The sequence below is a fragment of the Diabrotica undecimpunctata genome, chromosome 5 (genome assembly GCF_040954645.1).
Source record: "Diabrotica undecimpunctata isolate CICGRU chromosome 5, icDiaUnde3, whole genome shotgun sequence".
In the NCBI taxonomy this organism is placed as follows: domain Eukaryota; kingdom Metazoa; phylum Arthropoda; class Insecta; order Coleoptera; family Chrysomelidae; genus Diabrotica; species Diabrotica undecimpunctata.
The window spans coordinates 161,657,659-161,684,533 of record NC_092807.1 but is presented as its reverse complement, the minus strand read 5'-3'; the positions used below and the strand labels follow the sequence as shown (position 1 = coordinate 161,684,533).

At 32.9% G+C, this 26,875-nt stretch overlaps 2 protein-coding genes across 2 annotated transcripts in view; one reads left to right on the top strand and one right to left on the bottom strand.

Annotated features, from left to right (window-relative positions):
- LOC140442056 (uncharacterized) overlaps nucleotides 1–26,875 on the bottom strand; it is a 304,302-nt gene that overhangs the window by 146,536 nt on the left and 130,891 nt on the right. The gene's annotated exons all lie outside the window — the stretch shown is intronic.
- On the top strand, nucleotides 2,214–20,875 carry LOC140442055 (heat shock 70 kDa protein-like). The gene is made up of 3 exons (XM_072533112.1): nucleotides 2,214–2,377; nucleotides 13,367–13,583; nucleotides 16,546–20,875. The coding sequence occupies exons 1-3, from the start codon at nucleotides 2,369–2,371 to the stop codon at nucleotides 18,141–18,143; spliced, it is 1,824 nt and encodes a 607-aa protein (XP_072389213.1). The 5' UTR covers nucleotides 2,214–2,368; the 3' UTR covers nucleotides 18,144–20,875.

Genomic DNA, 26,875 nt, shown 5'->3' with positions numbered 1-26,875 from the left:
AAGACTGAAGAAGGTGTTGGCTGTGCTGTTACAACGACTACAACCACCGTCAACTTGTTTCGACTCTCCAGCAATTGCAGTATTTATACTTCTGAACTATATGGAATACTACAAGCGGTGAAAACTCCACTCAACGATGATAAAACTATAGCAATCTGTACGGACTCTCTGTCCTCCATGCAGTCCATAAGAAACGTACATTCTATCCACCCAATAGTTCAAGAAATTCAGAGTATATGTAATCGCCTTCAAACTAATGGAATTACAGTAACAATATTGTGGATCCCATCACACGTTGGTATTCCAGGTAACGAAAAAGCCGATCAAGCAGTAAAACAAGCATGTTCTCTTAACGTAACAACAGACATTTAAACATCATCAGATTTAAAAAGAATAATCAAACATAAAATAATGGACCTTTGGAATGATCATTGGAAAAGAAGCAATACCAAGTTAAGCGTTCTACAACCAAACATTTTCTACCACCAGCTCCCACCAATGAAAAGAAAGGACAAATCTATCATTCGAAGATTGAGAATAGGGCACACACGCCTTACACATGGACACCTAATGAATTCCAGTAATCAGATTTTATGCCAGTACTGCAACAGCACTACTTCCGTAACACATGTACTTCTTGACTGTCAACACTACCTAGCGGCCAGAAGAAAATACAATCTTGGTAACAACCTAAAAGACATGCTTATCTCAAACAGCAGCAACTATAAAAATGTATTAAACTTTTTAAAAAACACGTACATATAATTATTATAACTACATAATTTGCTGACTTATATTGTTGCCAAAAACAACAAATTAAACGAATTGTGTTTCATTTGGGAAAAACAAATTAAATTACTTTTAAACTATTTGACCTACCAGTTTAAAATTTTAATGATATTTAGGAACTACAAGACCCAACATTATATGTAATATAAAGATTATAAGTTTATTTTTAAAAAGTTATCACAACATTCAAAATAACCGAAATTTTTGACTTATTTTGCAACTTTCTAAGCAACAAATAAGGATAAAAATATTTAAAAAAAGCTCTTTTGAAGGTTTTTATATCTTATAAGATTATAAAATTATTAATTTATTCTCAAATTTGTTCCAAAGGCTTTACTTTTAGCTGATAGACGAAAAAAGCCAAAATTGACATTAATTTGTTAATAACTAATTAAGTCCAAAAAATCGACTACAGGAAACATAGTGTTTTGCATAAAACTTAATGAGGTCGCTGGTTAAATGATATTCGATAAATAATAATAACAAAAAAATGCAATAATTTGTTTGTAAGTAAATTAGCGAAAAATAGCAAATGTTCGTAAGTGGATATGTAAAATAAAATGCAATTCAAATAACAATTGGCAGATTTAATATCTTATTGTCAATTCTATATGAGATTCACTTACCTTTTGTCTGTGGTTGGGCCTCGCTCGGAGTCTAAGGTCTAAGGGTAAAAATGGGATGCACACCCGATCCTGGTTTGCTTGCTTGTGTTCTTGACGAGAGGTTGGTGTAGAGTGGCCGATCATACGAAACAAAATATGTATGTACGCGAATCCATCTTCTGTTCTTAGGACCTTCGTGAATAGCCGTAAATTAAGCTTAAAGTGGCATTTTAAACTTTCTACACAAAGAATGGGTACGTTTCCTTAAGGACTCTGAAGTGTTTGGGTCAATAAATGTTTCCCAAAAACATGTTGTTTTCAGACAAGTGAATTCTCAGAACTTGACAATAATTAATCAGCCAATTTGAGTTCGAGGATTTAAAAGATGAACTAACGCCTACTTAGCATACTTAGCTAATATACTATGATTAAATAAAAGATTTAAAACTAAATAAGGTCATATTCTGAATATTAAAAATAAAATATTTAAATGAGTCTTGACACTTTTCCAAACACATAGGTTATTGTTATAGAGGTCCATACTACTCAAAACAGCCGTCGTTGGCCTGGCCGGTGGCTTACAATAATCTTTCCCCTTTGCACATCCGTTAACCCTACACAAGGCATATTTTTGTTTTTGAAAGCGTAAGTTAGTTTATTTAATTTCGTTCAATTTACAACTAACAGAAATAATATATACCGTGTCGGACTGTGTTATCTGATTGTTTTATTGGTTTGTTTTCAATAAAAACCTAATAACAAGTTTTTTTAAAATAAATAAATATTGGTTTGAAATACATGATGATTCCGTATCAGTTTGGTTGTGTGTATATTCGATAAAGTCTGGGAGTCACAGTATTCAATCCACCAAGTTATCTACAACTGATAATGTTTCTAAAAGTAATAAAACTTAGTCACGTATTATTCGTTTTATAGTGTAGATATAATATTGTAGTGTGCATTTTCTGTTCATAATGCCAAAGGTAATTTCTTATATTATTCGTTTTAACCATTTGTATTTGGATATGATTTTTTTCTCTTATTTAATTTTGTCTTAATACATTATGGCATGTTACTTTTTTAATTATAATTATGTCGCTTTTTGAGTACTTCCCATACTTAAATACATACCTACTTGAAATTTGTAAACTTTTAAGAATAGACATTGTACAAAGTTAAAAGTAAATAAAATGCTGAAATTATTTTTTTATAATTTAAGCCTTTAATTTACTTTGTACAGTTTGATCTGAAGATGCTTTGCAAAGTGTAGAAAGCGAAACCGGTCGTTTTGGTAGTAAAATTAAATTGATTGTGAGTAAGTCTTATTTTATTTCTTTTACCTAATTGATATATTTTTAAGTTTTCTATATAAAGCCAATTAACATCACAGAGTTGTCGTGAATTAATTTTATAGTACTCATTTCCTGATATTTGGCTATGAAACAAGCTTTCGTTAATTGAAATAATTAACCTTTATTATCGTTACTTATACTTTCTGAGGTTTGTAGACTTATATTTAGGTGACGTTTTATTAAGGCGTGATACCATCCTCTTCCTGGACGGATCTTTAAACGGATTTTCTCTAGTAGTTTAAGTTGACTAAGCACAAGTTTTAGAGAAGGAATAGACAAAAAGGTGAGAGACGGAATAGACAAAGAGGCGAGAAAAAGAAGATGAAGTGGCGATTTCAAGGCTTATAAAATCTGGAGCATGTTTTTTTATTTGTCAAGACGCCCACACGACCTGTGCAGTTGTCCGTTTCACCTATATGATGAAGAATATTTACTTCTTCTTCTTCTTCTTTTGGCATCATAACCCTGGATGGGTCTTTGCCTGTCTGGCTATGTCCTTCCATTCAGATCTCTCTTGTGCCCTTCTTCTCCATTGTCTTATGTTCATGGTTTTCAGGTCGTCTTCCACGTCATCCAACCATCTCGTTCTGGGCCTTCCTTTTTTTCGCCCTCCTATGGGCTTCCATTGTAACATTTTCTTTGTTGTTTTTGCATCGTTTTGTCTCTGCACATGTCCCAGCCATGACAGTCTTTGACTTTTCACAAATCTTACAATGTCATAACCTTCATTTAACTCATTAACCTCGTCGTTTCTCCTGATTCTCCATGTGCCATCTTCCTCTTGTACCGGGCCACATACTTTCCTCAGTATTTTTCTCTCGAATGTCCTGAGTTGGGCTTCATCTTTTTTCGTCATTACCCAAGTTTCGCATCCATAGGTTACTACGGGTCTAATCAGTGTTCTGTAGATAGTCATTTTGGTTCTTTTGTCTAATAATTTCGATGTCATCAATCTTTTATTAGCATAGTATGTACGATTCCCGCTGGAAATACGTGCATTAATTTCGCTACTTACGGAGTTCTTCTGATTAATTTCTGTGCCGAGATATGTAAATGCATCCACTCGTTCGATAGTATAGTTGTCTATTGTGATATTATTTTCATTGTCAGTTATTCTTTTGACTGTCATATACTTCGTTTTTGCTTCGTTTATTTTGAGACCTCTTTTTCTTGCTTCAGTATCAAGAATATTTACTGACTTAGAGTAATCTATTCTTCACTTGGTTTTTAATTTCTTTAATTCTGAAAATGTCCCAATTAAGTTTTCCTAGTATTTCTTAAAGTTCTAGTAATTTCTCTTTTCTCTTAACGTTGTCTTTAGCGATGTTGAATTCTCACGAGTATTTTCGTTTCTCTTTTCATGCGTAATTAGCTTGTCTCCTCCAGAATCCGTGAGATAGACTGATATGTTATCAGTAGAGTTCGGATAATTAATTATGCTTTTATATATTTATTTACAAATGCATAATTTTCCGAACCTTAGTAATCAACGTGTATTGATTATACTATGTATAATGTTATATATACAATAGCACTAAAGGCCTTAGAGGCCCAGGGTTTGAAAAGTTTGTTCTTTCTTCTTTTTCGCTTTTCTTTATGTATTGAGATCTTCTCTGGCTCGATATGTGATTTTTCTTCATTCCTTCTTGTTATTAATTTTTCTTTTCTGGCCTTCTAGTCAAATTGTTTCCATATCTTTTTCTACCTCTTGATTTCATCTATTTTTTGGCCTTCCTTTTCTCTTTTTTGAAGCTATAGTGTAGTTTAGTACCCTTGTTGGAGTCCTCGTGTTTGGCATCCTTTCTAGGTGACCTCGCCATGCCTTTATGATTCCTATTATATTAGGTTGATTATATAATTATTCCTTTAACTCATCATTTGATTTTCTTATCCATAAACCGTCCTCCATATAATATTGCTCAGGATTTTCCTTTCCCATATCTCCAGTAAATTTTGTTCATTTTTCCATTGTCCGTATCTCACTGCAGTATGTTACTATTTCTGTATAATTTTGATAGGATTTTATATACGGTATTTAGTAACGTTACTCCTCTGTAATTACTGCGTTCTGATTTATCTCCTTTTTTGTGTAATAAACAAATAATTGCTTCCTGCCAATCTTCTGGTATTCACTATTTTATTCATATTTCCTTTATGATCTTGTATATCCAATCATTTAGCAGTTTTCCATTTCAGATTTTTTCTGGTTTCCTCGATTTGTTCTTTGCTGGGTGAATTATCTTCTATGTCTTCTAAGTGTTCAATTCTTGCTTCTGCTTCCATACATTCTCTTTAGTTTGACTTATTATTGCCATTTAGTAATTCATCAAAATACTCTTTCCATCTTTCGACTATTTCTGCTTCACTGCTTATATTATTTCCTGCTTTGTTTTTAACGAATGTGGGTTTTTGTTGAAAACCTCTTTTTTTTCATTTCTAGCACCTTGATATAGGTTTTTTATTTCTTTATTTCTTTAATTCTCTTCTAATTATTTTAGCTTATTTTCTATGTGTTTTCTTTTCTTTTCTCTCAGCACCCTCTTTACTTTTTGTCTTTGCTCCATATATCTATTCTTTGTCTCTGTTGTTTCTTTCGTGATCATTTCCATCCTTAATAATTTTCTTAGTTCTATTTCTTTTTGGCACTCTATGTCGAACCAGTTTTTCCTCTTTTTATTCTTTTGTTTATTACATTCTTATGCTGCTTTGCTCATTACTTGCTTTATGTTCACCCATTTATTCTCAGTTTGCTATCAGTCTTCTATTTGTATCTTTTTTAGTTTTTTTTCCACTGTTTTCTCGTACATTTCTTGGTCTTTCTTTGTTGCCAATCGAATTCGGTTATCTATACGTTTCTTTTCTTTTATTTTGTTTTTGTTTTCTGGTATCAGTTGTTTAATTTTGATGCCAACCATGTAATGATCTGAGTCAGCGTCTGGCCTCTGTATGTTCTTATCTTCTTTATACAATGATACAAACGTATCATTCTTTATACAAAACATATGTTCTTCTTTTTCGATGAGCACGTGGTATATTTGGTTTTTAGTCTTTCTATCTGGCGATATCCATGTTTCCTTGTGTATTTCTTTTCTTTCGAAATATGTGCTCATTATGATCATATTTTTTTCTCTTGCAAAATCTATCAGGAATTGTACGTTCTCAGTAGTTTCATTGTGTTTACTATATTTTCCTATTTTTCTAGAAATACTTCTTCCTTCCCTGTTTTGGCATTTGCGTTGCCTAAAATAATTTTCATATCATATCTGGGTATATTTTCGATTTTTCTGTTTAATTCACTGTAGAAACATTCTTTGACATCAGTATCTTTTTCTTCTGAAGGCGCGTGAATATTTATGAAAGTGATTTTTCGGTATTTTCCCTTGAACCTGATACTGCATATGGGGTCTGATACTGGTTTAAACTCTATTATTGCTTCTTTTAGCTCTTTTTTTTATCATAAAACCTGTGTCTAACATTCAATTCTTTCCGCCGCTGTTAAAAAACACTGTATCTTCTATTTCTAATATATCATTTCCCAGCTGTTTCGTCTCCTGCAAAGCCACTATGTCAAAATGGAACTTTTCGATTTCCCTCGCTAAATGTTTAAGTTTGCCTTCTCAATATGTGCCTCGTACATTCCACGTTCCTAAAAGTAAGTGTTCTTTTCGACATATTTTCTTGTGTTTTGTTACGGCTTTCATTTTTTTCCTCTTTTTCCTTTTTTTGTATCATTGCTAACCTTTTTCTGTGCTTTTTTCGTCAACGTTATTCCAGTATTAGAGGTAGTTGCTAGTTTTTTGATGTTGTTTTGACTATTGCGCCTTCTTTGTCATTCCACTTCCCTTCGCTGTTATTTACCCGTATTGTTTTTACTCCAATCTTGACTTCATTTCCTTTATTTCTTTCTTCTTGGGCAATGTTTCTAAGTGTTTTCTGTATTTCTCGTTCTTTTATAGTTGCATCTTCGTTGATATATACTTTTTACTCTTTAATTTCTTTTAACTTGTGCTTTTTTTCCATTATTTTTCTTTTTTCTTCTTGGTTTTTTAATTTAATTAGTAGACATGTTTTTTCGGCTAACTTGTGAGCATTCCTTATTTTAACCTCTACTCCTATACGTTGTTTGATGAAATTGTTGATCGTTCCTTTTAACCCTGCTTGCTCATATGTGTGTATCCTTAGGCCGTTCATAACTATGTTATTTATTCGTCGGCGTTTTTCCATAACTTCCATGTTTCTGTTCTCTGAGTTCCTCCTTGATCTCTATATTTTCTTGTTTTAGTTCTGCATTTTCTTTTCTCAGCTCTCTGCTTTCCATAATGAGCTTTTCTATTGTTTCCTTGCTTACTTTTTGATTTCTTTTTTTCATCTGATCATTATTAGAAATTGATCAATTTTTGTTTCTTCATTTTTTTTCTCTGAAGTTTTTGTTGGTGTTCTCGAGAACTTCTTGCTCTTTCTGTAAATGGTATCTTCTTCCTCGCTGTCTTTATATCTGCCCTTCCTTTTTGACCCTCTTTCTGAAAGTGTCTCATGTATAATATTGCTGAATATAAATATTTTTATTTAACTAAAACGAGTTTTTTAAAATATTAAAGTGTATAACTAATAAATATGTAAAAATGTATAAAAATGAGACTTAGCAGCCAACTAATTACTTTTCGATATTTTTGTTTTTAATATTACTCTATTAATAATCTATTAAAATATATAATATAAATACAAACTGTTAATTGCTGCAGTATTTATCTATTAAAATATTATTTGTATTATCTAAAATGTCAATATGCAGTTTCGATCTATTTTCACCATTTCAGCCAGTAGCGGAGTACAATTTAAATAAATTATCAGATAAGATTGCTAAAACATCGTCAAAAAAATCTTTTTTGTAAAACCCGAAATTAACCAACGTAAAGGAGTCGAAGCCTGGACCTTGACGGAGACAACATCCAAACGATTAGAAGCCTTCGAAATGTGGTGCTACCGCCGCATGCTCAGAATTTCTCATATACATCATGTTACAAACAACACCGTGATCCAACGTATGAATAAAGATCTGGAAATTATGCATATCGTGAAAATCAGAAAGATGACATACTTAGGGAATGTGTTACGCAATGAGAAGTATCAACTAATTCAACTAATTTTACAAGGCAAGATAGAAGGCCATCGTGGTTGGAGTAAGATTGAAACTTTGCAAATACTAAACTACAAACCTCGTGGGCAAGCGGCAACCGGCAACGTGCATGTAACCGCGCCATATTTGAAATCACAGCAGGGGGTCCATAATAGGCAGGGGTCCAACATAGGCACACTTCCCCTGCTATAAGCTCGTAGTAAGGGTCTTTCACATTACCTAAAAACTTGGTTACAGCTCTTTTGAATGCAATCCAAGCTTCTTTTTCCTTAGTAGTAGTCTTGGTTTCAAAGGTATAGTTGAATATCATTTTACGATTATCTGGTCCATCAAAAACAGCTTCTTTTAATTTGGCTTCAGATGGGAAAACTTTCCACTCCAGTACTTGAAACATTCTCCATCTTTAGGCAGAGCCTTGACAAACTGTTTATTAAGCGTAGCTTGATGTGTAGAGGTGTAAGGAGGATCTTTTTTTGGATCTACCAAAGTTTTGTACAAAATGTTTTTCTCGCCAGATGTTAAAACATTTCTTATGGGTCATTGTTTTGTGGACCAGTGTTTATCCTTTGCTTTACTCTTTCATTCTTAAATAAAACATAGAAACTTTGTAAATCTCTTTTGTTAACCAGAAGCATACAAACAACTTTTAAATCTTCACCGATCATTTAATTAAGAGTCTCTTTCATAAGAACTGAATAAGCAATAGGAAGTGAAGCATAAGTAAAACCAATATGTAAGAGTACAGATATTAAACTTGTTTTTGAAGAGTCTATAAAAAGCGTCCAATTATCCTTATTATACTAAATAAAAAACTCATTGATTAGACCACCAATATCATGACAGTAGACCAAATCCCCTTCCTGCCCAAAAAACTGAGAAAACTATTGATCTCTCCATACTTATAAATAGATTTAACACATTCTTTTCTTGAAATCTTAAGCCAAGCAATTTTGATTTTTCCTTTATTAAACTCAAATCTCCTACTAAGTCATCTAACTCAGCTTGTGTAAACAAGTGTGGTTGTAAATTTTCTGAAATTCAGCATCACTTCCCGGGTCACTTTCATCAGATTCTGATTGACTAGTATTTAAAATGTCATTAATATGTAGATGAGGCTTAGAAACTGACAGTTTAAGTCCATGCTCTACCGGACGGATAGCAGATGGAAGGTTAGGATAAACAATTACTTTCTTATTTTTGTTATATCCAAAAACATCGATATTATAAAAATAACAATTATTTGAATGATTTTTTTGCTCTCTTCATACCATAGGCACTGCAAATCTGAAAGATTTTTTTTCTTTCTTCGTCCACTTCCTTAAATCCTCAACACAAAGATAACATACATTGTAAGGAGCCCAACCTTTGTCTTGGTCACCAATTTTCCCACCAAAATTTGCAAAATATACCTTTTTTTAAAAAATTAATAATATTTCTCTGATGTTTTTTAATAACAAAATCACCACATATGCAACAAAATGTATTTGGACAGTTTATACAACAAACACTGAAAAGTAAGGATACGTTTATTAAAATAAAGGAACTATACAGCTGTTAATGAAGAAGAAGAAGAAAAAGAAGAACAAATAGTGTTTTACAATTCATTAAAAGTGTTGCCAATCAAGTAACATTGGATTTCTCTATCGGTTAAACAATGGTGAATGATAAAGAATGGTGGATGATAAAGCCTTTTTAATATGATTTTCGTACTCATCTTTGGCTTGTGTAATTTAAAAAAATAATACAGAACAATAAAACAACATTTAGATAAGTTGCTCAAAATGCCCTTACAAAAAACATTTATGGATGCTTGAAAGTATTCACTGAAAGAGTTGCCTACATTACGAATTATCTATAAAGAAATGTTTCAAAATACAATTCGAATTCTATCTTTCATATTACTACTTGTTGTTGTAGATATTTTATACACTTTATTCTTAACATAACTCCAAAGAGATAAATCCATTTTATTGAAATCTGGTAACCTGAGTAGTCACCCTACCAGTCCATCCCTTCTGATTTATCTTTAACAAACTGACCATTAAATTCACCACGTACTAATTCGTTATGGTACATCATCATCAGCCGTTTTGGGTCCACTGCTGAACATAGGCCTCCTGTAAATAATTCCAATGCATTCTATCTTGAGCACCCTGAATCCAGTTGTGATGAATGCGTTTGATGTCATCTGAGCACCTTGTTGGAGGACGTCCTCGATTACGATAAGCATAGTGTCTAGGTCTCTATTCCAGAATTTTCTTCGTTCACCTTCCATCTTTTAATCTGGCAACATGTTCCGCCTAGTTCCATTTTAATGTTGTAATCCTTTGAACTGCGTCAGTAACACCATCCTAATTATTATATTTGATACTCTGTCTCTGAGGGATATATTCAACATTGACCTCTCCATCGCTCTCTGTGCCACTTGTATTTTATTGATTACTTTTCTGGTAAGGGTCAATGTTTCTGCTCCATATGTTAGAACTGGGAGTACACATTGATCAAAGACCTCCCTTCTCAAGCACATGGGAATATCTGATCTAAAGACTTCTCTCAGTTTTCCGTAAGCCGCCCATGATTGTTGTTTGATTATCTCTTCCTAATTTAATCTCGTGGCCCAGATATTTATAGCTATACACCTGTTCAGTTTGCGTGCCGTTAGTTGAGATGTTTTTCGCCAGTACTAGGTTATGATCTACCGTCATGTAAAAACCACATTTGTTCACGCATTTTAAGCGGAATACTTTTAATAATATCGCTAACTGATTCGCAATAAAATCTAAGTACATCTGAGCTAATCTAAGTACTTCATGCAGCAGCATTATAATTATATATATATATATATATATATATATATATATATATATATATATATATATATATATATATATATATATATATATATATATATATATATATATATATATATATATATAATAAACTAAGGTACACTCGAAGAGTGGTGGGTTTTTCGGTCAAAGTGGAGAAATAAAAGACAAAGAAGGTGGCTACTTCATCTATTTATTGAAGACGTTTCGCTTTCTGTTCAGAAAGCATCATCAGTTCATCTAAAAAGAACAATATGAAACCAAACATCCATAGAGAAGTTACAACAAAAGTGTGTTACCTTACAAAGACATGTAGCAGTCAATGATGTTAAAAATATGAGCTTACGAAACTGGACATTCAGAGTTAACGTTGTATAAAACAATTAATTGAAACTAGGTATAGTTTGCAATTTAACAAAATTAGCACAGCAAATGTGCTTCTTTGTCTTTTATTTCTCCACTTTGACCGAAAAACCCACCACTCTTCGAGTGTACCTTAGTTTATTTTGGATTGACGGTCGTACTCCTTTTCTCGATATATATATATATATATATATATATATATATATATATATATATATATATATATATATATATATTGTTGTGATCTGCTTTATGATGTTTTATTATTGATTAAGACTAATTTACTTAATCCAATTATTTAATTAATTAGTTCACTAATTTATGCAGAGTCATACAATTCAATTACTATTAAAAATTCTCAGGGTGCCTTTTTAATTTTACTTTAATCAGTTTACTTTATATATCTCTTCTAGTGGGTTCAGTATCTTCTAGTTGCTCATAATCGGGATAGAACAGGAAACGGAACTACATTAAAACAACATAAATATGCACACAAATTATTATTTATTTTTAATAAGCAATACTGTGAATGTTAATAAATAACTTTTTGTGGGCAATTATCTTTCCCAACAAATTCCTATACTCTAAATTTAATTTTAATTAACAAACTATCTATTGATCTGTTTTATAATAATATCTACTAAAAAATTTACCATATAAAAAATATAATTTATTCACAAAAAAATAACTCTTTAAAACTTGGAATCTTAGTTCGTATGCTTATATTTGATTTTATCTTTAGAATGTCTTAAAGTTTTCTTTCATTTAAATTATTTGACTGACCTTTATTTTTTTTACACCAATGATGTCTCCTCTCGATCAAACCACAGTTCCTTCCTTGATTGATTATGTCCGGGTACCATCAAATCTTTCCCGTTCCCAGCATCGATCCAAACCACATACCAGCAAACTACTCCTCCGAAAACACAAGCCCAAGCCTCTTTTGACCGGTACTCTTTATTCACAAATTCTCCTTTCTTTCTCAATTAGATCTCGTGGACTATGCAGACTCAAAAGAGGTATTAATCTTCTCGTTTTTGATCTGCTCTCAGCTTCCACCTTTTTCACAAACGAACGAAAAACACTCTTACTCCGATTGACTACACAAAAAAAACACGTCTTCTCTTCTGGTCTGCCGGTAACATAATAATCTTTTCAATCTCCCCAGACAACCTTCTCAAACTCTCTCATCCCCCATTATTCCTTTTTAACCAATCATAAGCATTCATCTTTCCCACTAATTTTCTATTCAGAAAATTTCCAACATAATATTTAAAACAAATAAACTAATTTCACTCAAATTACTTTTCAGAAACCATTAACAATTTTGCCTTTTTCAACCGAAATAAGCTTCCAAATTCTTGTTATCCCATATCTAAATCTAATTCTTATTTACTTTCGAAAAATGTCCACCGCAAAATACAATTACAAAGTTTATTCCTTAAATATATAATTACACGAATTCTATTGTCCTTTCACTATTCACTTAGTCCTTCAAGGAAAAACTAGTCCGTCACGGAAACAATGTCTTTTCTTATGCTAACGATTACAAATAAGTACAGGGTTGTATTTTAACTTATATGCCCGCTATATATTAAAATAATAAAAAAAAACTCTTTATTCTATTTTTGATCGATAAACTGATCCATAACAATATATATATATATATATAAATATATATATATATATATATATATATATATATATATATATGAAAATTACTAATTACTAAGTTCTCGGGAAGAACCGCGTTGAGAATTAATTGCTCGACATTTCGGAACCCATTTTGGAGCCATTTTCAAGAAGGTTACGGTTCCGTTCTAGTTCGGGGTCTTAATCTGCCTACTCCACTTACTCGTGACGAACCAATATCGTGTTCTGATTATTCTGTTCTTATTATATATATTATAAAAATAATCAAAAAGAAGTCAATCCTAAAAGTGGGAGTGACTGTCCACTTAAAAAAAAAACCTAAAAATCCAAGGCCTGCTCTAATTAGGATTTTTAAATGATTCTGCCATTGATAATACAGCCATTGTTTGGTATTAACATGTATGCCAATAATATGTAGTGATTTTATAGTACAATGGCTCCAATTATAAGTTTAATAAACTTTGATGTTAAATTTCAGTGCAATTTGGGTCGGTATTAAGCAAAAATATAAAAAGTATCTATAAATTATATTTTATAATAAGCTACACAGCAAAACTTTGTTTGATAAGTGTGACTTTTTAACTTGAATCAATTTTCGTACAAATTTGAACTGAATCATTAATTAACACTAATTTCTAGAGTATTTTCGATGATGATCCCATTGGTATCGACTTGGGAACAACGTTTTCATGTATAGCAGTTTATAGAAAGGGCAAAGCAGAAATTATTCCTGACAAAAACGGTGAGAGGCTCGTACCATCTGTAGTTTTTTATGATCCGGAGAATAGAAATAGGATATTAGTGGGAAAAGCTGCTGAAGACGAGGGCCCGAGACGCATTGAAAACTGTATAAGAGGTAAGTTTTATAAAAATGAATTTCACATTAATAACACAAATAAAAAAAGTCTGTTTTTGTTTGTACTATCACATGACATGTTTCGACAAAAAATGGACACTACTGTGTGTCTTAGGGTTGCTTATGTAACGTCTTTCCTATAAGATTCATGAACTTGAAGGTAAATCTTATCAAATTGAGCAGAACTGTGCTATAACAATGTGTTCAATTTGCCCAGCGACTAGAGTAGGCTGACAAACTTTTGTTCTGTAGGCCGACATACATTTGAAATTAGGATATTATGTACCATACAACTTGTTCCATTAGAGTTTTTTTATGATGTAAAAAGTTTTCATATGCTGCAGTTACTTTTGTGTTGTGTGACTCGTTGTTTAAGCGACTGTTAACTTTGACCAATATAACAACTTTGACATTCTTTCCAATTTATTCGGTAAATTATGTTGCTTATTGCTGAGTTTAAAGTTTTAGTTTTTGTTTTAAGGACAACCCTAAATTTAGAAATGGATTATATTTTAGTGGATTTAGTTAATTTGATGTTCGTAAATGTTCTGAAAAGTGGGACAATTTGTTCTGTTCAATTTTGTATGTAAGATATTTTTTTTTGTAACTGATTATGAATTGTTTATCAAAAATCATAGATTGTCATCACTTGACTTTTTGTAGATATAATTATGTTAAATTTTTGATTTCTACGATGTTTAAGATATTTATGAATCTGCGGGATACAGTATTTTTTTTTATACCAATCTAATAGGATTTTTTTGTGATTTGTGCTTATTACTTTAGTATCTAAAAAGGTACACTATTTTCATTTGCATTTTCAACAGTGAATTGAAGATTTTGATAAAATGTATTGAAAATTGTTTGTACTATCCAGATATGGTTAAATGGTACAGGGTACAGTGCATATTATTTATAAATTTTTAAATAAATTTTAGTCAAAGCAACAATTTGAAGATTCCAATGCCTATTAAACGGTTTAGGATAATTGTTAATATTATTCTGAAGCTATTCTCTGGACCACGTCACCATCGACGGTATAAATAAACCGTACGCTATTCTCAGTAGCAGTAATGCATCGATTAGTGATCAATGTAGTAGTGTTTGGGGACTCAATAGATTAAGATTAAGACCTCTATAAAGAAGACAACGGAGAGGATGTCGAAAGCTCGGCGCAGTGACAATCGAAGCGGTTCAATCCGGAAGCCTGTTAGTGTGTAGCCACCATACTCCATACATTATTTAGAGGTCAGGTGGTTTATCTCGGAGGCAATTTGGTTTTTGTAAAAGGAAAAGCACGATTGATGCAATCATGAGTGAACTCGAAGCATTGCGCAACAGAAAGGATGAACATCACTGGACGACCCTGCTGTTGTTTGATATTAAGAATGCATTCAATATGCTGCAGTGGAACGGGGTAATGAAGGCAATGGAGGAGAGGGAATGTCCTGGTTACCGGATGAATGTGGTGGCGGAGTATCCGTCCGAGAGAAGGATTATGGTCGAAAAGGGGCACGATCGTGGACGTGACGGCCGAGGTCCCCCAGGGATCGGTCTTGCTGATCTGTGTCTGCGGCAGCCTTGTGGACCATCACTAGATGTGTTCCTTTACATGTTTTGGCGGAGGAAAGAAAAAAGCTCTATGAGAGAAGAGGCCCAAACCTTACTATGGCCAAGAGAAGACAGGAAAGGGAAAGGTCAATTGAAAGATGGCAAGAAGAGTAAAACAGCACGAATAATGTGGCACAGTGGACAAAAATGCTGATCCCAAACATAAGAGATTGGGTGGATTGTGTCCACAGGCGACTGGATTATTTCCTGACGCAGGTGCTTACAGGACACGGGTGTTTTAGGGCCTACCTCTCTAGGTTCGGAAAGGCTGACACACATGAATGTCTATACTGTGGACACTCGGACACTGTAATACATACGATGTTAGTTTTAAGGCGGTATGCCGGGTCAACTAGTGCATAATATAATATTTTTAAATATTTTATATCTATTTTAAAAATTTTAGAGTGTTACTTGATTTTATAATTATAGTTTCCTTCGTGTTATTAATTGTTATAGAAGTATAAGAAGGTAGTGTTACTTTGTAACTGCAAAACGGAACAAAAAACGATTTTTCATAATTTACTGTTTAGCATTTATAATTAAACCATTGCATTAAACCAAAATTGCAGTGTCATCGACAAAACTTACTATCTTCCCCTCAGTTTTGAGATTATATAGATCGTTGACATGGATATTAAATAGTAGTGGCCCTAATACTGTACCTTGGGGCACACCGCATCTTACGTAAAGTTTATTGGAGTTTATATTATTCATCATAACAATTTGTTGTCTGTTATCCAAGTAAGACTTCATTAAATTATAAGAAATGCCGCATATTCTACTATTTTCTAGTGCTTCTAGTAGTTTTGGATAACTTACAGTATCGAATGCTTTTGTCAGGTCTAGAAACATACAAGCAGTAGGTTGGATATTGTCAATTCGATTGTATATTTCATTGATGAGTTCTATTATAACGTCATTTCTCGATAAACCTTCACGAAATCCAAACTGCGAAGAAGATAGTATATTATGTTTATCAAAGAAAGATGTTAATCTGATTTTAAGACATGTTTCAAAGATTTTTGTTAAAGTGGTAATTAGTGAGATTGGTCTGTAGTCTGACAAACTTAGTTTATCTCCCTTCTTGTATATAGGAATCTTATATACTAAAATTACAACTGTTTTCTTAAATATGTCTGGATATTGACCAGTTTTAAATATTAAATTTATTAGTTCTGCCAACGGTGTGATGATTTGTTTATCTATAATTATTATTGTTTCTGCTCTAATGTTGTCAATACCGGGTAATTTTTTCTTCTAAGTGTTTAAATAATTCCCTCAATTTCACTTTCACAGACAGGTCTTAAAGGTTTCTAATTTTTTTAATACATATACCTTTTTTTTTCAGATTCCAAACGCATTATTGGTAGAAAATTCGATGACTATTTCGTTCAAGAATACATTTCCAGACAAGATGTTCAATACAAACTGGAAAGGGGACTCTACGATAAAGCTGTTTTTAAGATCAATATTAATAAAGAAACTATTACAAAGACCCCAGAAGAAGTTAGTGCTGAAATACTAAAGCATCTTAAAGAAATGGCCGAATCCTTTTTAAACAAAAAAGTTTTTAAAGTGGTAATATCGGTACCTGCAAATTTTAGTAACGCCCAAAGAAAAGCCACAAAAAAAGCTGTTGATTTAGCGGGATTAAGCTTAATACGATTTATTTCAGAACCTTCAGCAGCAGGTATACATTATTTTGGCAATAGGTATGTATTCGGAAATATAATGGTTTTTGATTGGGGAGGTGGCACCTTAGATGTTTCCTTAATAAGAGTTAAAAACAAAACATTTGAAGTACAAGCTGTTTACGGAGATACATCATTAGGAGGAAGAGATTTTGATAATCAACTATTTAAACATTTTCATAAAAAAAATGTTCAAAAAGAAAGGTCTATTAACAAATTAAGGAAAGCTTGTATTGAATTAAAGAAGAAACTTTCAAATGATGAAGATGCTACTATGTTTGTTGATGGCTACAATAACTCTGAGGATTATGAAATTAAGTTAACAAAAGTACAATTTGAAATTCTAAACAAAAATCTTCTAGACCAAGCAATGAATGTTATAATTACTACTTTAAATCGCTCCGGTTTTAAAATTAATGAAATCAAACGAGTCTTGTTGGTAGGAGGTACAACCAGGATACCAAAAATTAGGGAAAGGATAAAGCATTTTTTTCATAATATGGATCTAACAACAGATCTTAATCCAGATGAAGCAGTAGCAGCAGGAGCTTCTCTTCAAGCGTTTCGATATAAGTACGACCAAGGAGGAGTCGAATCGTTTACAATAAGTGAGGTCACACCTTTATCTCTTGGACTAGAAACTTTAAAAGATCTAATGACGGTTTTCATTCCGCGAAATAGTACATTACCTATCACTGAAATTAAACCATTTACAACAACCGCTAATAACCAAACATTAGTTACAATTTCTATTTTTGAAGGAGAAAGATTAAATTGTGAATATAATAATAAATTAGGAGAATTTAATATAACTGACCTACCTCCTAAAAAAGCAGGCGAAGTTACGATTACTGTCAGTTTTCATTTGGATGAAGACGGAATCCTTACTGTTAGTGCAACCGAGTGTTCGTCGGGTAAAGAGAAAAAACTTGTAGTTCTTATGGAAGAGTTTCGACTTAGCAACAGGAAAGTTACAATGTGTATTGAAGATTCACAGAAAATGAGAGAGGAAGATGAAATATTTAAAAAATTCGTAACGACTAAACATAAATTTATAGAATTTTGCAATCATATGTTATATGATATTAAGACAATTAATAGTATTGAGGAACAGAATATGGTACGACAAAATTGTGATAGTTTTTTTAAGGATATTGTAGATTTAAATTTCAATCAAATCGGCAAACTAAAAGATCTATTTATTGCTTTGACTAAAAGGGTAGAACCTATTTTAAAAAAATATAACTTATTGTGAATATTTATATACGGAGTTTTAAACTAATGTCAACATTTAAACCGTTTCTCGGAGAAACCTCATAAGTCCAATTTCTCTAAAATTAAAATATTTGCGTCACTTCCTTCTAAACCCCCATATACACGCACACAAACACGTATTTCTCGTAAAAATGTCATATGTTCCATAATATCTACAGAAAAAATTTGGTATGTTCTTCTAAAAACATCACAACTCCTCTCTTTTTCGTCTAAGAAAGTCACATGTCCAAAACATGTAATGTTATCCAGATAAAATAATTCGACTGCTTAGGTGTAATGTGTAATGAGTCTCGGTCTGGTTTGTTCATACAGTACATTCAACCAACTTACACCTCTAAACGATTAACGGAATTCGCAGAAAACCTTTCGTTGTAGTAAAAGGCACAGTAAACTGCACTGAAGTTCTCCATAATCTTTTTAATTACTTACTTTGTTTAGAATATTTTTGACTGTATCATCAGTTAGAGTTAATTTGTATAAAATATCGACGAAAAATTCAAATGGCATTTTAAATATTATTGTTTATTTGGCTAATAATAGATGTATAAATATAATCGTTAACCAGCTGTACAATTATTTTGTAAATCACATTATAATATTGTGTACTTACTGATTATTTAAATTTATAAATCATCACCATTGTCACTATATTTACTACCACTTATTTATTTATCGTATGGCAATTACAACACATTTAGAACAAATACACAAACACTAGTAATATAGGTATTTGACAAACTTTAAATAGTTACAAACAAACACAAAGTGTATTTATATAATCAACTGACTCTGAAGTTGCAAACAGGAAGTCTTCAGGGCTACCATTGTAGAAACTTGAGGGACACTCTTGAATAACGTGGTCGATGGTTTGGTTCTCCCCACAGTCACATTGAGGAGACGGGTTCTTTCCCCATTTATGTAGCATGTATGCACATCTGCCATGTCTGGTTCGGATCCTATTTAGAGTGGACCATGTTTTGCGTGGAAGATCAAAACCTGGTGGCTTGTGGGTAATGCAGGGCATGTTATTTTGCCATTCGTTCCATTCTTGGGACCATGCATTCGTGATGTTGAACTCCTCATGTATCATTCTTGCCGTTTTTATTGGTGGTTTTCTAGAACGGAGACGGGTATTTCGTGCATCCTCGGTATCTTGGTGGATCGGCAGGTTTATATTGTTCATGATCTTTTTGTATTCACGTGTAAGTGCGTCGACTCGTCGTAAATGTGGAAGTGGGATGTGACTTAATACTGGAAGCCATTGGGTGGGAGTTGATTTAATTGTACCAGCTATCATCCTCATAGTGCTGTGCAGCTGATTGTCGACCTTTTTTACGTGTGGACTGTGTAGCCAGACTGGAGCACAATATTCAGCGGTCGAGAAAACAAGGGCTAAGGCAGTAGACCGGAGAGTGGAAACCGATGCTCCCCAGGTGGTACCGCAGAGCTTCTGTATAATGTTATTTCTTGTACTCAACTTTTGGACAGTTTTTGTCCAAAATTTATTAAAAAAAAATGTAACAAAATATGCAAAACTATGAACAACGGGTTAATGACACATACATTTATTTTATACATAAAATTTAGCAAAGTGTTAAACATTAGAGAACACCAGTGGAGTTTACCGTGCCTTTTACTACAACGAAAGGTTTTCTGCGAATTCCGTTAATCGTTTAGAAGTGTAAGTTGGTTGAATGTACTGTATCTGTTTCTTGGGTAGATAACGTTACGTCGTCCTTCAATGGCAAAATAAACATTCGGTTCACTGCACGTGTTCCTTTGTGTGTAAGTTAAAGTAATTATCCAAGTTTCTCGAGTACTGGGGAAATATGGAATTAGAAATTAATACAGAAGTGGTTAAAAATGGTAATGCCGTAGAGCTTTTTTATTTCCCCAAATATGCTAATTTTGGACTTACGAGGTTTTTCCGAGAAACACGAGAAACGAGAAAATAATTAATAATTTGAATATAAGTTAAGGGACAACCATTTTCTTATAATAATTATAATATCTAAGCACTACCTAGTAGCCTAGTATGCCCATGGCATGATGTATTATTCTTTTCCATTCTATTTTCCCAGTTCATTACATTAAGTCTTCTCATATCTTCTTTAACTTGCCCATGTAAGTCCAATATATATTTTGTTATATGCTTTACTGAGTATACTTTCTCAATGCAGGTTATGTTTTGTATGGATTCTGGTTTTTTTTTAGCAGCAGACGTGGGCTTTTTGTCATTCGTAAGGTCCGAAATATTTTGTAGCTTATTCCCTTCTGGCAAATTTATCAGCGCTTTCGTTGCTGTTTATTTATTCCCCAATAACTTGATACCTATAACAAACAATATTATTTTTCTTTTAATTAATGAGTTCTTTTTTGCATTTCCTTGCTAATCTACAGACTAAGTTAGGCATATCTTAGGAACACGCAAAATCAAAAGCAAACTAATACCGTAAATTAATATGCTAAAAGATCTCCAATGGAATTTAATATTTGTTATATAATAACGAAGTTTAACATCGTTAATTCTCTAATGCACCGATGCCATATAGATTCTTTATTATAAAACTTACAACCTTCTAGTAAAAACTTTTAGAAAATTAAAAACTCGTTGAGGACTGTTTCTAGATGTTTAATTATTTATTTATACTTACTTTATTTATTAATTAATTTTGTACCATGTATTTAAATAAAAGTAATGTAAATTTTTAATGTACAGTTTTTTCATAGCCCTTTTTCAGTGAGATTATTATGACATTACATTGGAAATTATCACAGCTGATAATTCCCAACGTACTGTCATAAACCAGAGAAAGAATTTGATTTTAGTAAACCAATAGTGTAGGTATCTACATAATTTGTTTAAGCATAATGTATAATCCAGCTAATCACAGGATAGTCAGAAACAAATCACATGGAATAGATAATCTCCCAGCTGAACTATATAAAGAAGATGGACACGATACCATAATGGCAGTACAGTAGTTTATAAAAGAAATATGGAAACAAAAATCCCTTATTAATGATTGGAATATTGGAATACTTTGCACCATACACAAAAAAGGATATATCTTCGAATGCTCCAATTCCAGAGGAATTACGCTTCTAAATGCAGTGTATTAAACATTTTCCAAAATACTATGTCACCGTATGACACCATATGCAGAACGGATAGTACCGGAAAATAGCAGTCTGGTTTCAGAGGTGGTAAATCGACAATTCATCAGATTGCAGCCTTGAAAACAAATTTTGGAAAAAACACTGGAATATGGCATTGATACTCATCACATATTTATAGATTACACAGCAGCCTACGACTCTGTGAATAGAAGAGAAATGTTCAAAGCAATGAAAAGGCTAGGAATACCAAATCAGTTGGTAAATTTAACAAAACTAACTCTTAAAAAAGTTAAATGTAGAGTACGAAAGAGGGGGAACTGTCTGAACCTTTTAAAATAAATAACGAGCTGCACCAGGGAGACCCTATCTCCTGTATACTGTTTAATTTGGCTCTGGAAAAAGTAATACGTATGTCACAAATCGCAACCACTGGTTCAATAAATAATCAATCAGTGCAAATCCTGACCTATGCTGATGTTATTAATATTGTTGGGAGAACGGAAAACGTTGTACGAGAGGCGTATGTAGCATTAAAAGAATCAGCTACAAAAATGGGTTTAATAATAAACACCAACAAAACGAAGTATATGAAAATAAACACGCAACCACTAATGCTACGACCACTTGTAATAGAAAACGACGACATCGAAGCAATAAACGAATTTGTATACCTGGGAGTGCTCCTTAACACTGAAAATAATACAGATCAATCAAATTGGGCTCTATCTTCTTTTTAAATCCACAATTATATCGAGAAATACAAAAATAAAACTCAACAAAACAATAATACGCCCAGTCCTAACATATGGTTTAGAGACCTGGACTCTAACAAAAAGTAATGAAAACATGTTAGGATGTTTCGAAAGAAAAGTACTAAGGCAAATCTTGCCGTGCACCTATAGTGCGTTGGCGAATTATCTTAAGGCCAGACGTCTGTCTTTTGCGGCATTAAAAAGGTCGCCAGTGTTATTTATGCCTGTCCAGTTCTTTATGCTCCGTAGCCACGACATTTGTTTGCGACCTACTCCTCTTTAGCCTTCAATCTTTCCCTGGATGATTAATTGAGGGATTGCGTATTTTTTTCTCTCAGAATATGGCCAAGGTATTCAATTTTTTGTACCTTAATCAAAATTGAGTAGTTCTCTCTCAGTATTTGCCTTTCTTAAGACTTCCTCGTTTCACACCCTATCTGTCCATGGTATGCGGAACATTCTTCACAACGTCCACATTTCGAAGGCCTCCAACTTATTAATGGAAGGTACTCTTAACGTCCATGTTTCCATGCTGTATAACAATATGGACCATACATAGCATTTAACCATCCTGTAGTGGAGATTGAAGGAAAGATTGCGGTTACATAGTAGCGGTTTAAATTTGATAAAAGCTTGTCTTGCTTGTTCGGTACGGCATTTTGTTTCTTGTTGAGGATCCCACTGGTCATTTATCATCATTCCTAAGTATTTAAAAGTTTTCACTTGATCGATTGGAGCATTATCTACTTGCAGTTGTATTCTTAAAAGTGAGTTTTTTCTTATTGCCATGCATTTAGTTTTTCCAGCATTTATCTTCAAGCCATATATTTTTCCTACGGTGTTTATTTTATTTAACATCAACTGCATATCGTGTTCGTTGTCTAATATTATCGCGGTGTCGTCGGCGTTATGTTATTTATCGGGAACCCGTTTACCTTTATTCCATACTCAGAGCCTTCCAGTACCTCTGCAAAAATGTTCTCCACATAGAGATTGAAGAGCCTAGTAGACAAAATACACCCCAGTCGCACCCCTCTTAAAATTTTAAATTCTTCTGTGTTGGTTAATTTGTTCAATCTCACTCGTGGTTTTTGATTCCAATAGAGATTCTGGATAACTCTTTTATCTTTCTCGTCAATGTTAGCGTTGTGTAGCATTTTTATCATTGCGTCATGTTTTACGGTGTCAAACGCTTTTTCATAATCGAAGAATGTTATGACTATATCCTTTTGTTGATCCATGCAGTTTTGTACAAGCGTATTCAAGCAGAAAGCTGCTTCACGTGTACCGAGTCCGCTCTTGAAACCAAATTGTGTCTCACCGCTTAGATCTTCCAGCTTTTCGAACATTCTTGTGTGAAGGATGCGAAGAAACATCTTAAGCAAGTGGCTCATTAAACTTATCAGTCTGTGGTCTTTGCATTTTGTCACTCTTTGTGATGAAGGGATTATTATAAAGGTTGAATAAAGCCAATCCGTTGGAATGTGGCCGGTGTTATATATGGCATTGAAGATTGTTACCAGCATGTCGATGTTATCATCTTCCAACATTTTTATGGCTTCCGTAGTAATTCCATCCAGTCCAGGGGCCTTGCCTAGTTTTGCTACTTTTATAGCGTACTCCACCTCGGCGCCAATAATGGGAGGGCCTAATAAATTTTCCGTGGGTAAGTTAGTAGTTGGCAGATTCGGTCTATTATCCGCAATGAGGGACGAAGCATAGTTTGCCCAGATTTTAGCTATTTCTTCCTGGGTATGAACGTAGTTTACTTGATCATTCTTCAGGCGAGTCTCATGGTCTTTCTTGTATATACTCGAAATTTTTTTAAATTTTTATGTAGTCCAAAGCTGTCTCCCTTTTCTTGTAGTGATTCCAATTCTTCACAACGTTCTTTCATTCAGCTTTCCTTTGCGTTTTTAAATCTTACCCTTATCGTACGTTAGATTTCACTGTATTCCTGTTGATTCTGATGTATTTTGTACTGTCTGCGTTGTTCCATTAGATCAAGTATCTCTTCCGTCATCCACTCGTTTTTGTGATTTCTTTTTATTTTACTTGCGTCTACTTCGTCAGAATCGACTATAGCTATTTTTATTTTCTCAAAGGTTTCCTCTATGCAATTTCCTTGTTTCCCAAGTTCTCGTTGATGTGCTTACTGTATGTAGATATAAGCTCTTCATCTCTCAGGCGAATCTATAAAACAGTAAATAACAATGGAGTGTGAAACTTTAGAGAATATACCAGGAACCGGATATCGTAAAACATATTAAGATAGGATGTCTGAGGTGGATAGGGCATAAAATGACCCAGATAGAAAAACGCTCCTTAATAGACCCATTAGTCAGAGAAGAAGAGGAAGACCAGAACAAGGTTTCTTGTTGAAATCTATGAAGACATGAGAAATATGTTAATACGTGCTTTGCGGAGGTAGACGATAGATAGGGAAGACTAAAGAGAAATTTTTGAGTAGCCTAGATGATGGATATGCTGCGCTTGAAACAACAAAGCCTGAATTCTCAGTTTATATTTATAACTTAAATTTATGTCGTTTAAAATAGTTTATCCAACAACTTGACTATAGTATCTTTAACAAATGTAATTAATCTTAAAAATTTTAAATAATCAGTTGTTTTTTCTAGCAGTGTATTTATGAAAAAAACTTAAAAAATAACTTTAGGGAAATTAAAGTAAATTTATATTATATTTAGTAAACAACCAACCCTTTGCATTTAAATTTATATTTAGGAAGATATGGCTTTAATTAATTTTCCTTTGTTGTTCCCCATCATCTTTTCCTGTCTAGCTTAAATCCTAAGCAACGGTAAATGTAAACGCTTAGGCCTGATTTTAAAATTAATGACACGATACACATAGTACGTATCTAAGAGATTAAAACTTTTTTGAGGCAACCAGTACTCGACATAATATCCTTTTATTTATGGTTGCGCAGGTTAACTTTAGAATATAAAGATTTTGATCTCTTTGAGATTTTTTAAAAAATATTCTGATATCACAAACTTTTTTTTGTCTATAAGAAGGATCTAAAACTCTTTTAACATTTTAAAAATAATTGCCTCGTTTTGAAGATCCTAAGTCAACTTTTTAGGTTACATCTAAAGCAACATTAAGTTATTTAATCTGCTGGAAAGCTTATAAAGTCCTTAAACCCAGCAGAATTGTCTTGCAATAACTTGGAAAGTTTCTTTATATCGTTAGTCTTGTTAACAAAAAAAATTCTGAAAAACACATTGAATTAGGTGTCCTATAGTTATGAATATCCTTGTAACCATCATCTATCATTGCAGTAATTCGCATTGCATTTGAAATGAGTCCTTGATTTTGCCGTAAATTATACTCTCCGGGACCATGTCTACCAAAAACACTTGAACGGATCCAGAAAACTAGAGTGGAATTATGGTGTGAAAACAAAGGCATATTCCCAGTAGCTCAGTTAGGCTTTAGGAGAAATAAAGGAACCATCGACTGTCTGTCACAATTAACTATAGTGTATTTTTATGTATGAGAGAGTAATAAAACAATAAATTATGTATGCAAATCCCTAAACTGTTGATACGGGTGACTCAATGAAAAACAGATATTTGTCAACAAGTTTACAGAAGTATATAGGAAAACAATTTTAAATTGAGTATGACCACCAGGTATAAAGGTTGGAACAGAATAGAATACAATAGTTGTGAGGGTTACTAATCCCTAAATAAGGTTGCCAGTGTCGGAGTGATGGAGGCTAACAGGTACTAATGAATTTGCAAGAAATGTAAGATGTTTATTTTATTGGTTATATATAACCAATAAAAGTTTAATAAGTACCTATCTATTTGCAAAATAAAGTTTAATTCTTTAGATAAAATAAAACGTTTTATTTTATCTATTTGCAAAATAAAGTTTAATTCTTTAGATAAAATAAAACGTTTTATTTTATCTGAAATGAGCGCATTCCACGAAGTAAGGGTTTCAACAATCAAACATTTAATTCTTTAATTCCAGGAATCTACGACAGTAATTGACTAGATAATTACCTTCTAAACTTATTCCACAGAAAATGTGATAGTGGGTTTTTCCATTTTGTATATAGGAAGGTCCAAGTGGCGTATTCAAAATTCTTAACAGTTCACTAAAAGTAGGTACTTCAGTTGCAAGGTGCAGTTTATTGTGTTTACTAGTGTTATGGAAAATTTGGAAGTGCCGTGTAAACGCCGAAAAATTGGTGAAACAGGGAAACCAAAATTTCAAATAGAATATCATTTTAAAGAAGGACTTCGACGGAAAGTGCATGAATTCTTCTTTAGACAAGAATTTCCAACATTGGATAAAGTTCGTGTCTCAGTTCGAGATGATAAGGATTACCCAGAAATGAGTCGAAGTACGTTATGGAAACTTTTAAAAGAAATAGGCTTCCGCTGGAAAAATAATCCCAGAAAGTCTATTTTATTAGAAAGAAGCGATATTGTCATATGGAGAAGACATTTTCTAAGAACCATAAAGGAAATGAGAAACCAAAAAAGAAAAATATTTTATCTTGATGAAACATGGATCAACGAGGGTCATACACCAAATAAATTTTGGCAGGATGAAACTGTTACAAGTCAAAGGCACGCTTTTGTAAATAACTTATCTACTGGTTTAAACCCACCATCAGGAAAGGGACGCAGGCTGATAATAGTACACATTGGCAGTTCAGACGGTTTTGTTGAAGGTGGTTTATTAACTTTTGAATCAACTCGTACCGGTGACTACCATGAAGACATGAACGCTGATGTATTTCAAGAATGGTTCGAACAAATGATAGATCTTCTTCCTAAGAACTGTGTAATAGTAATGG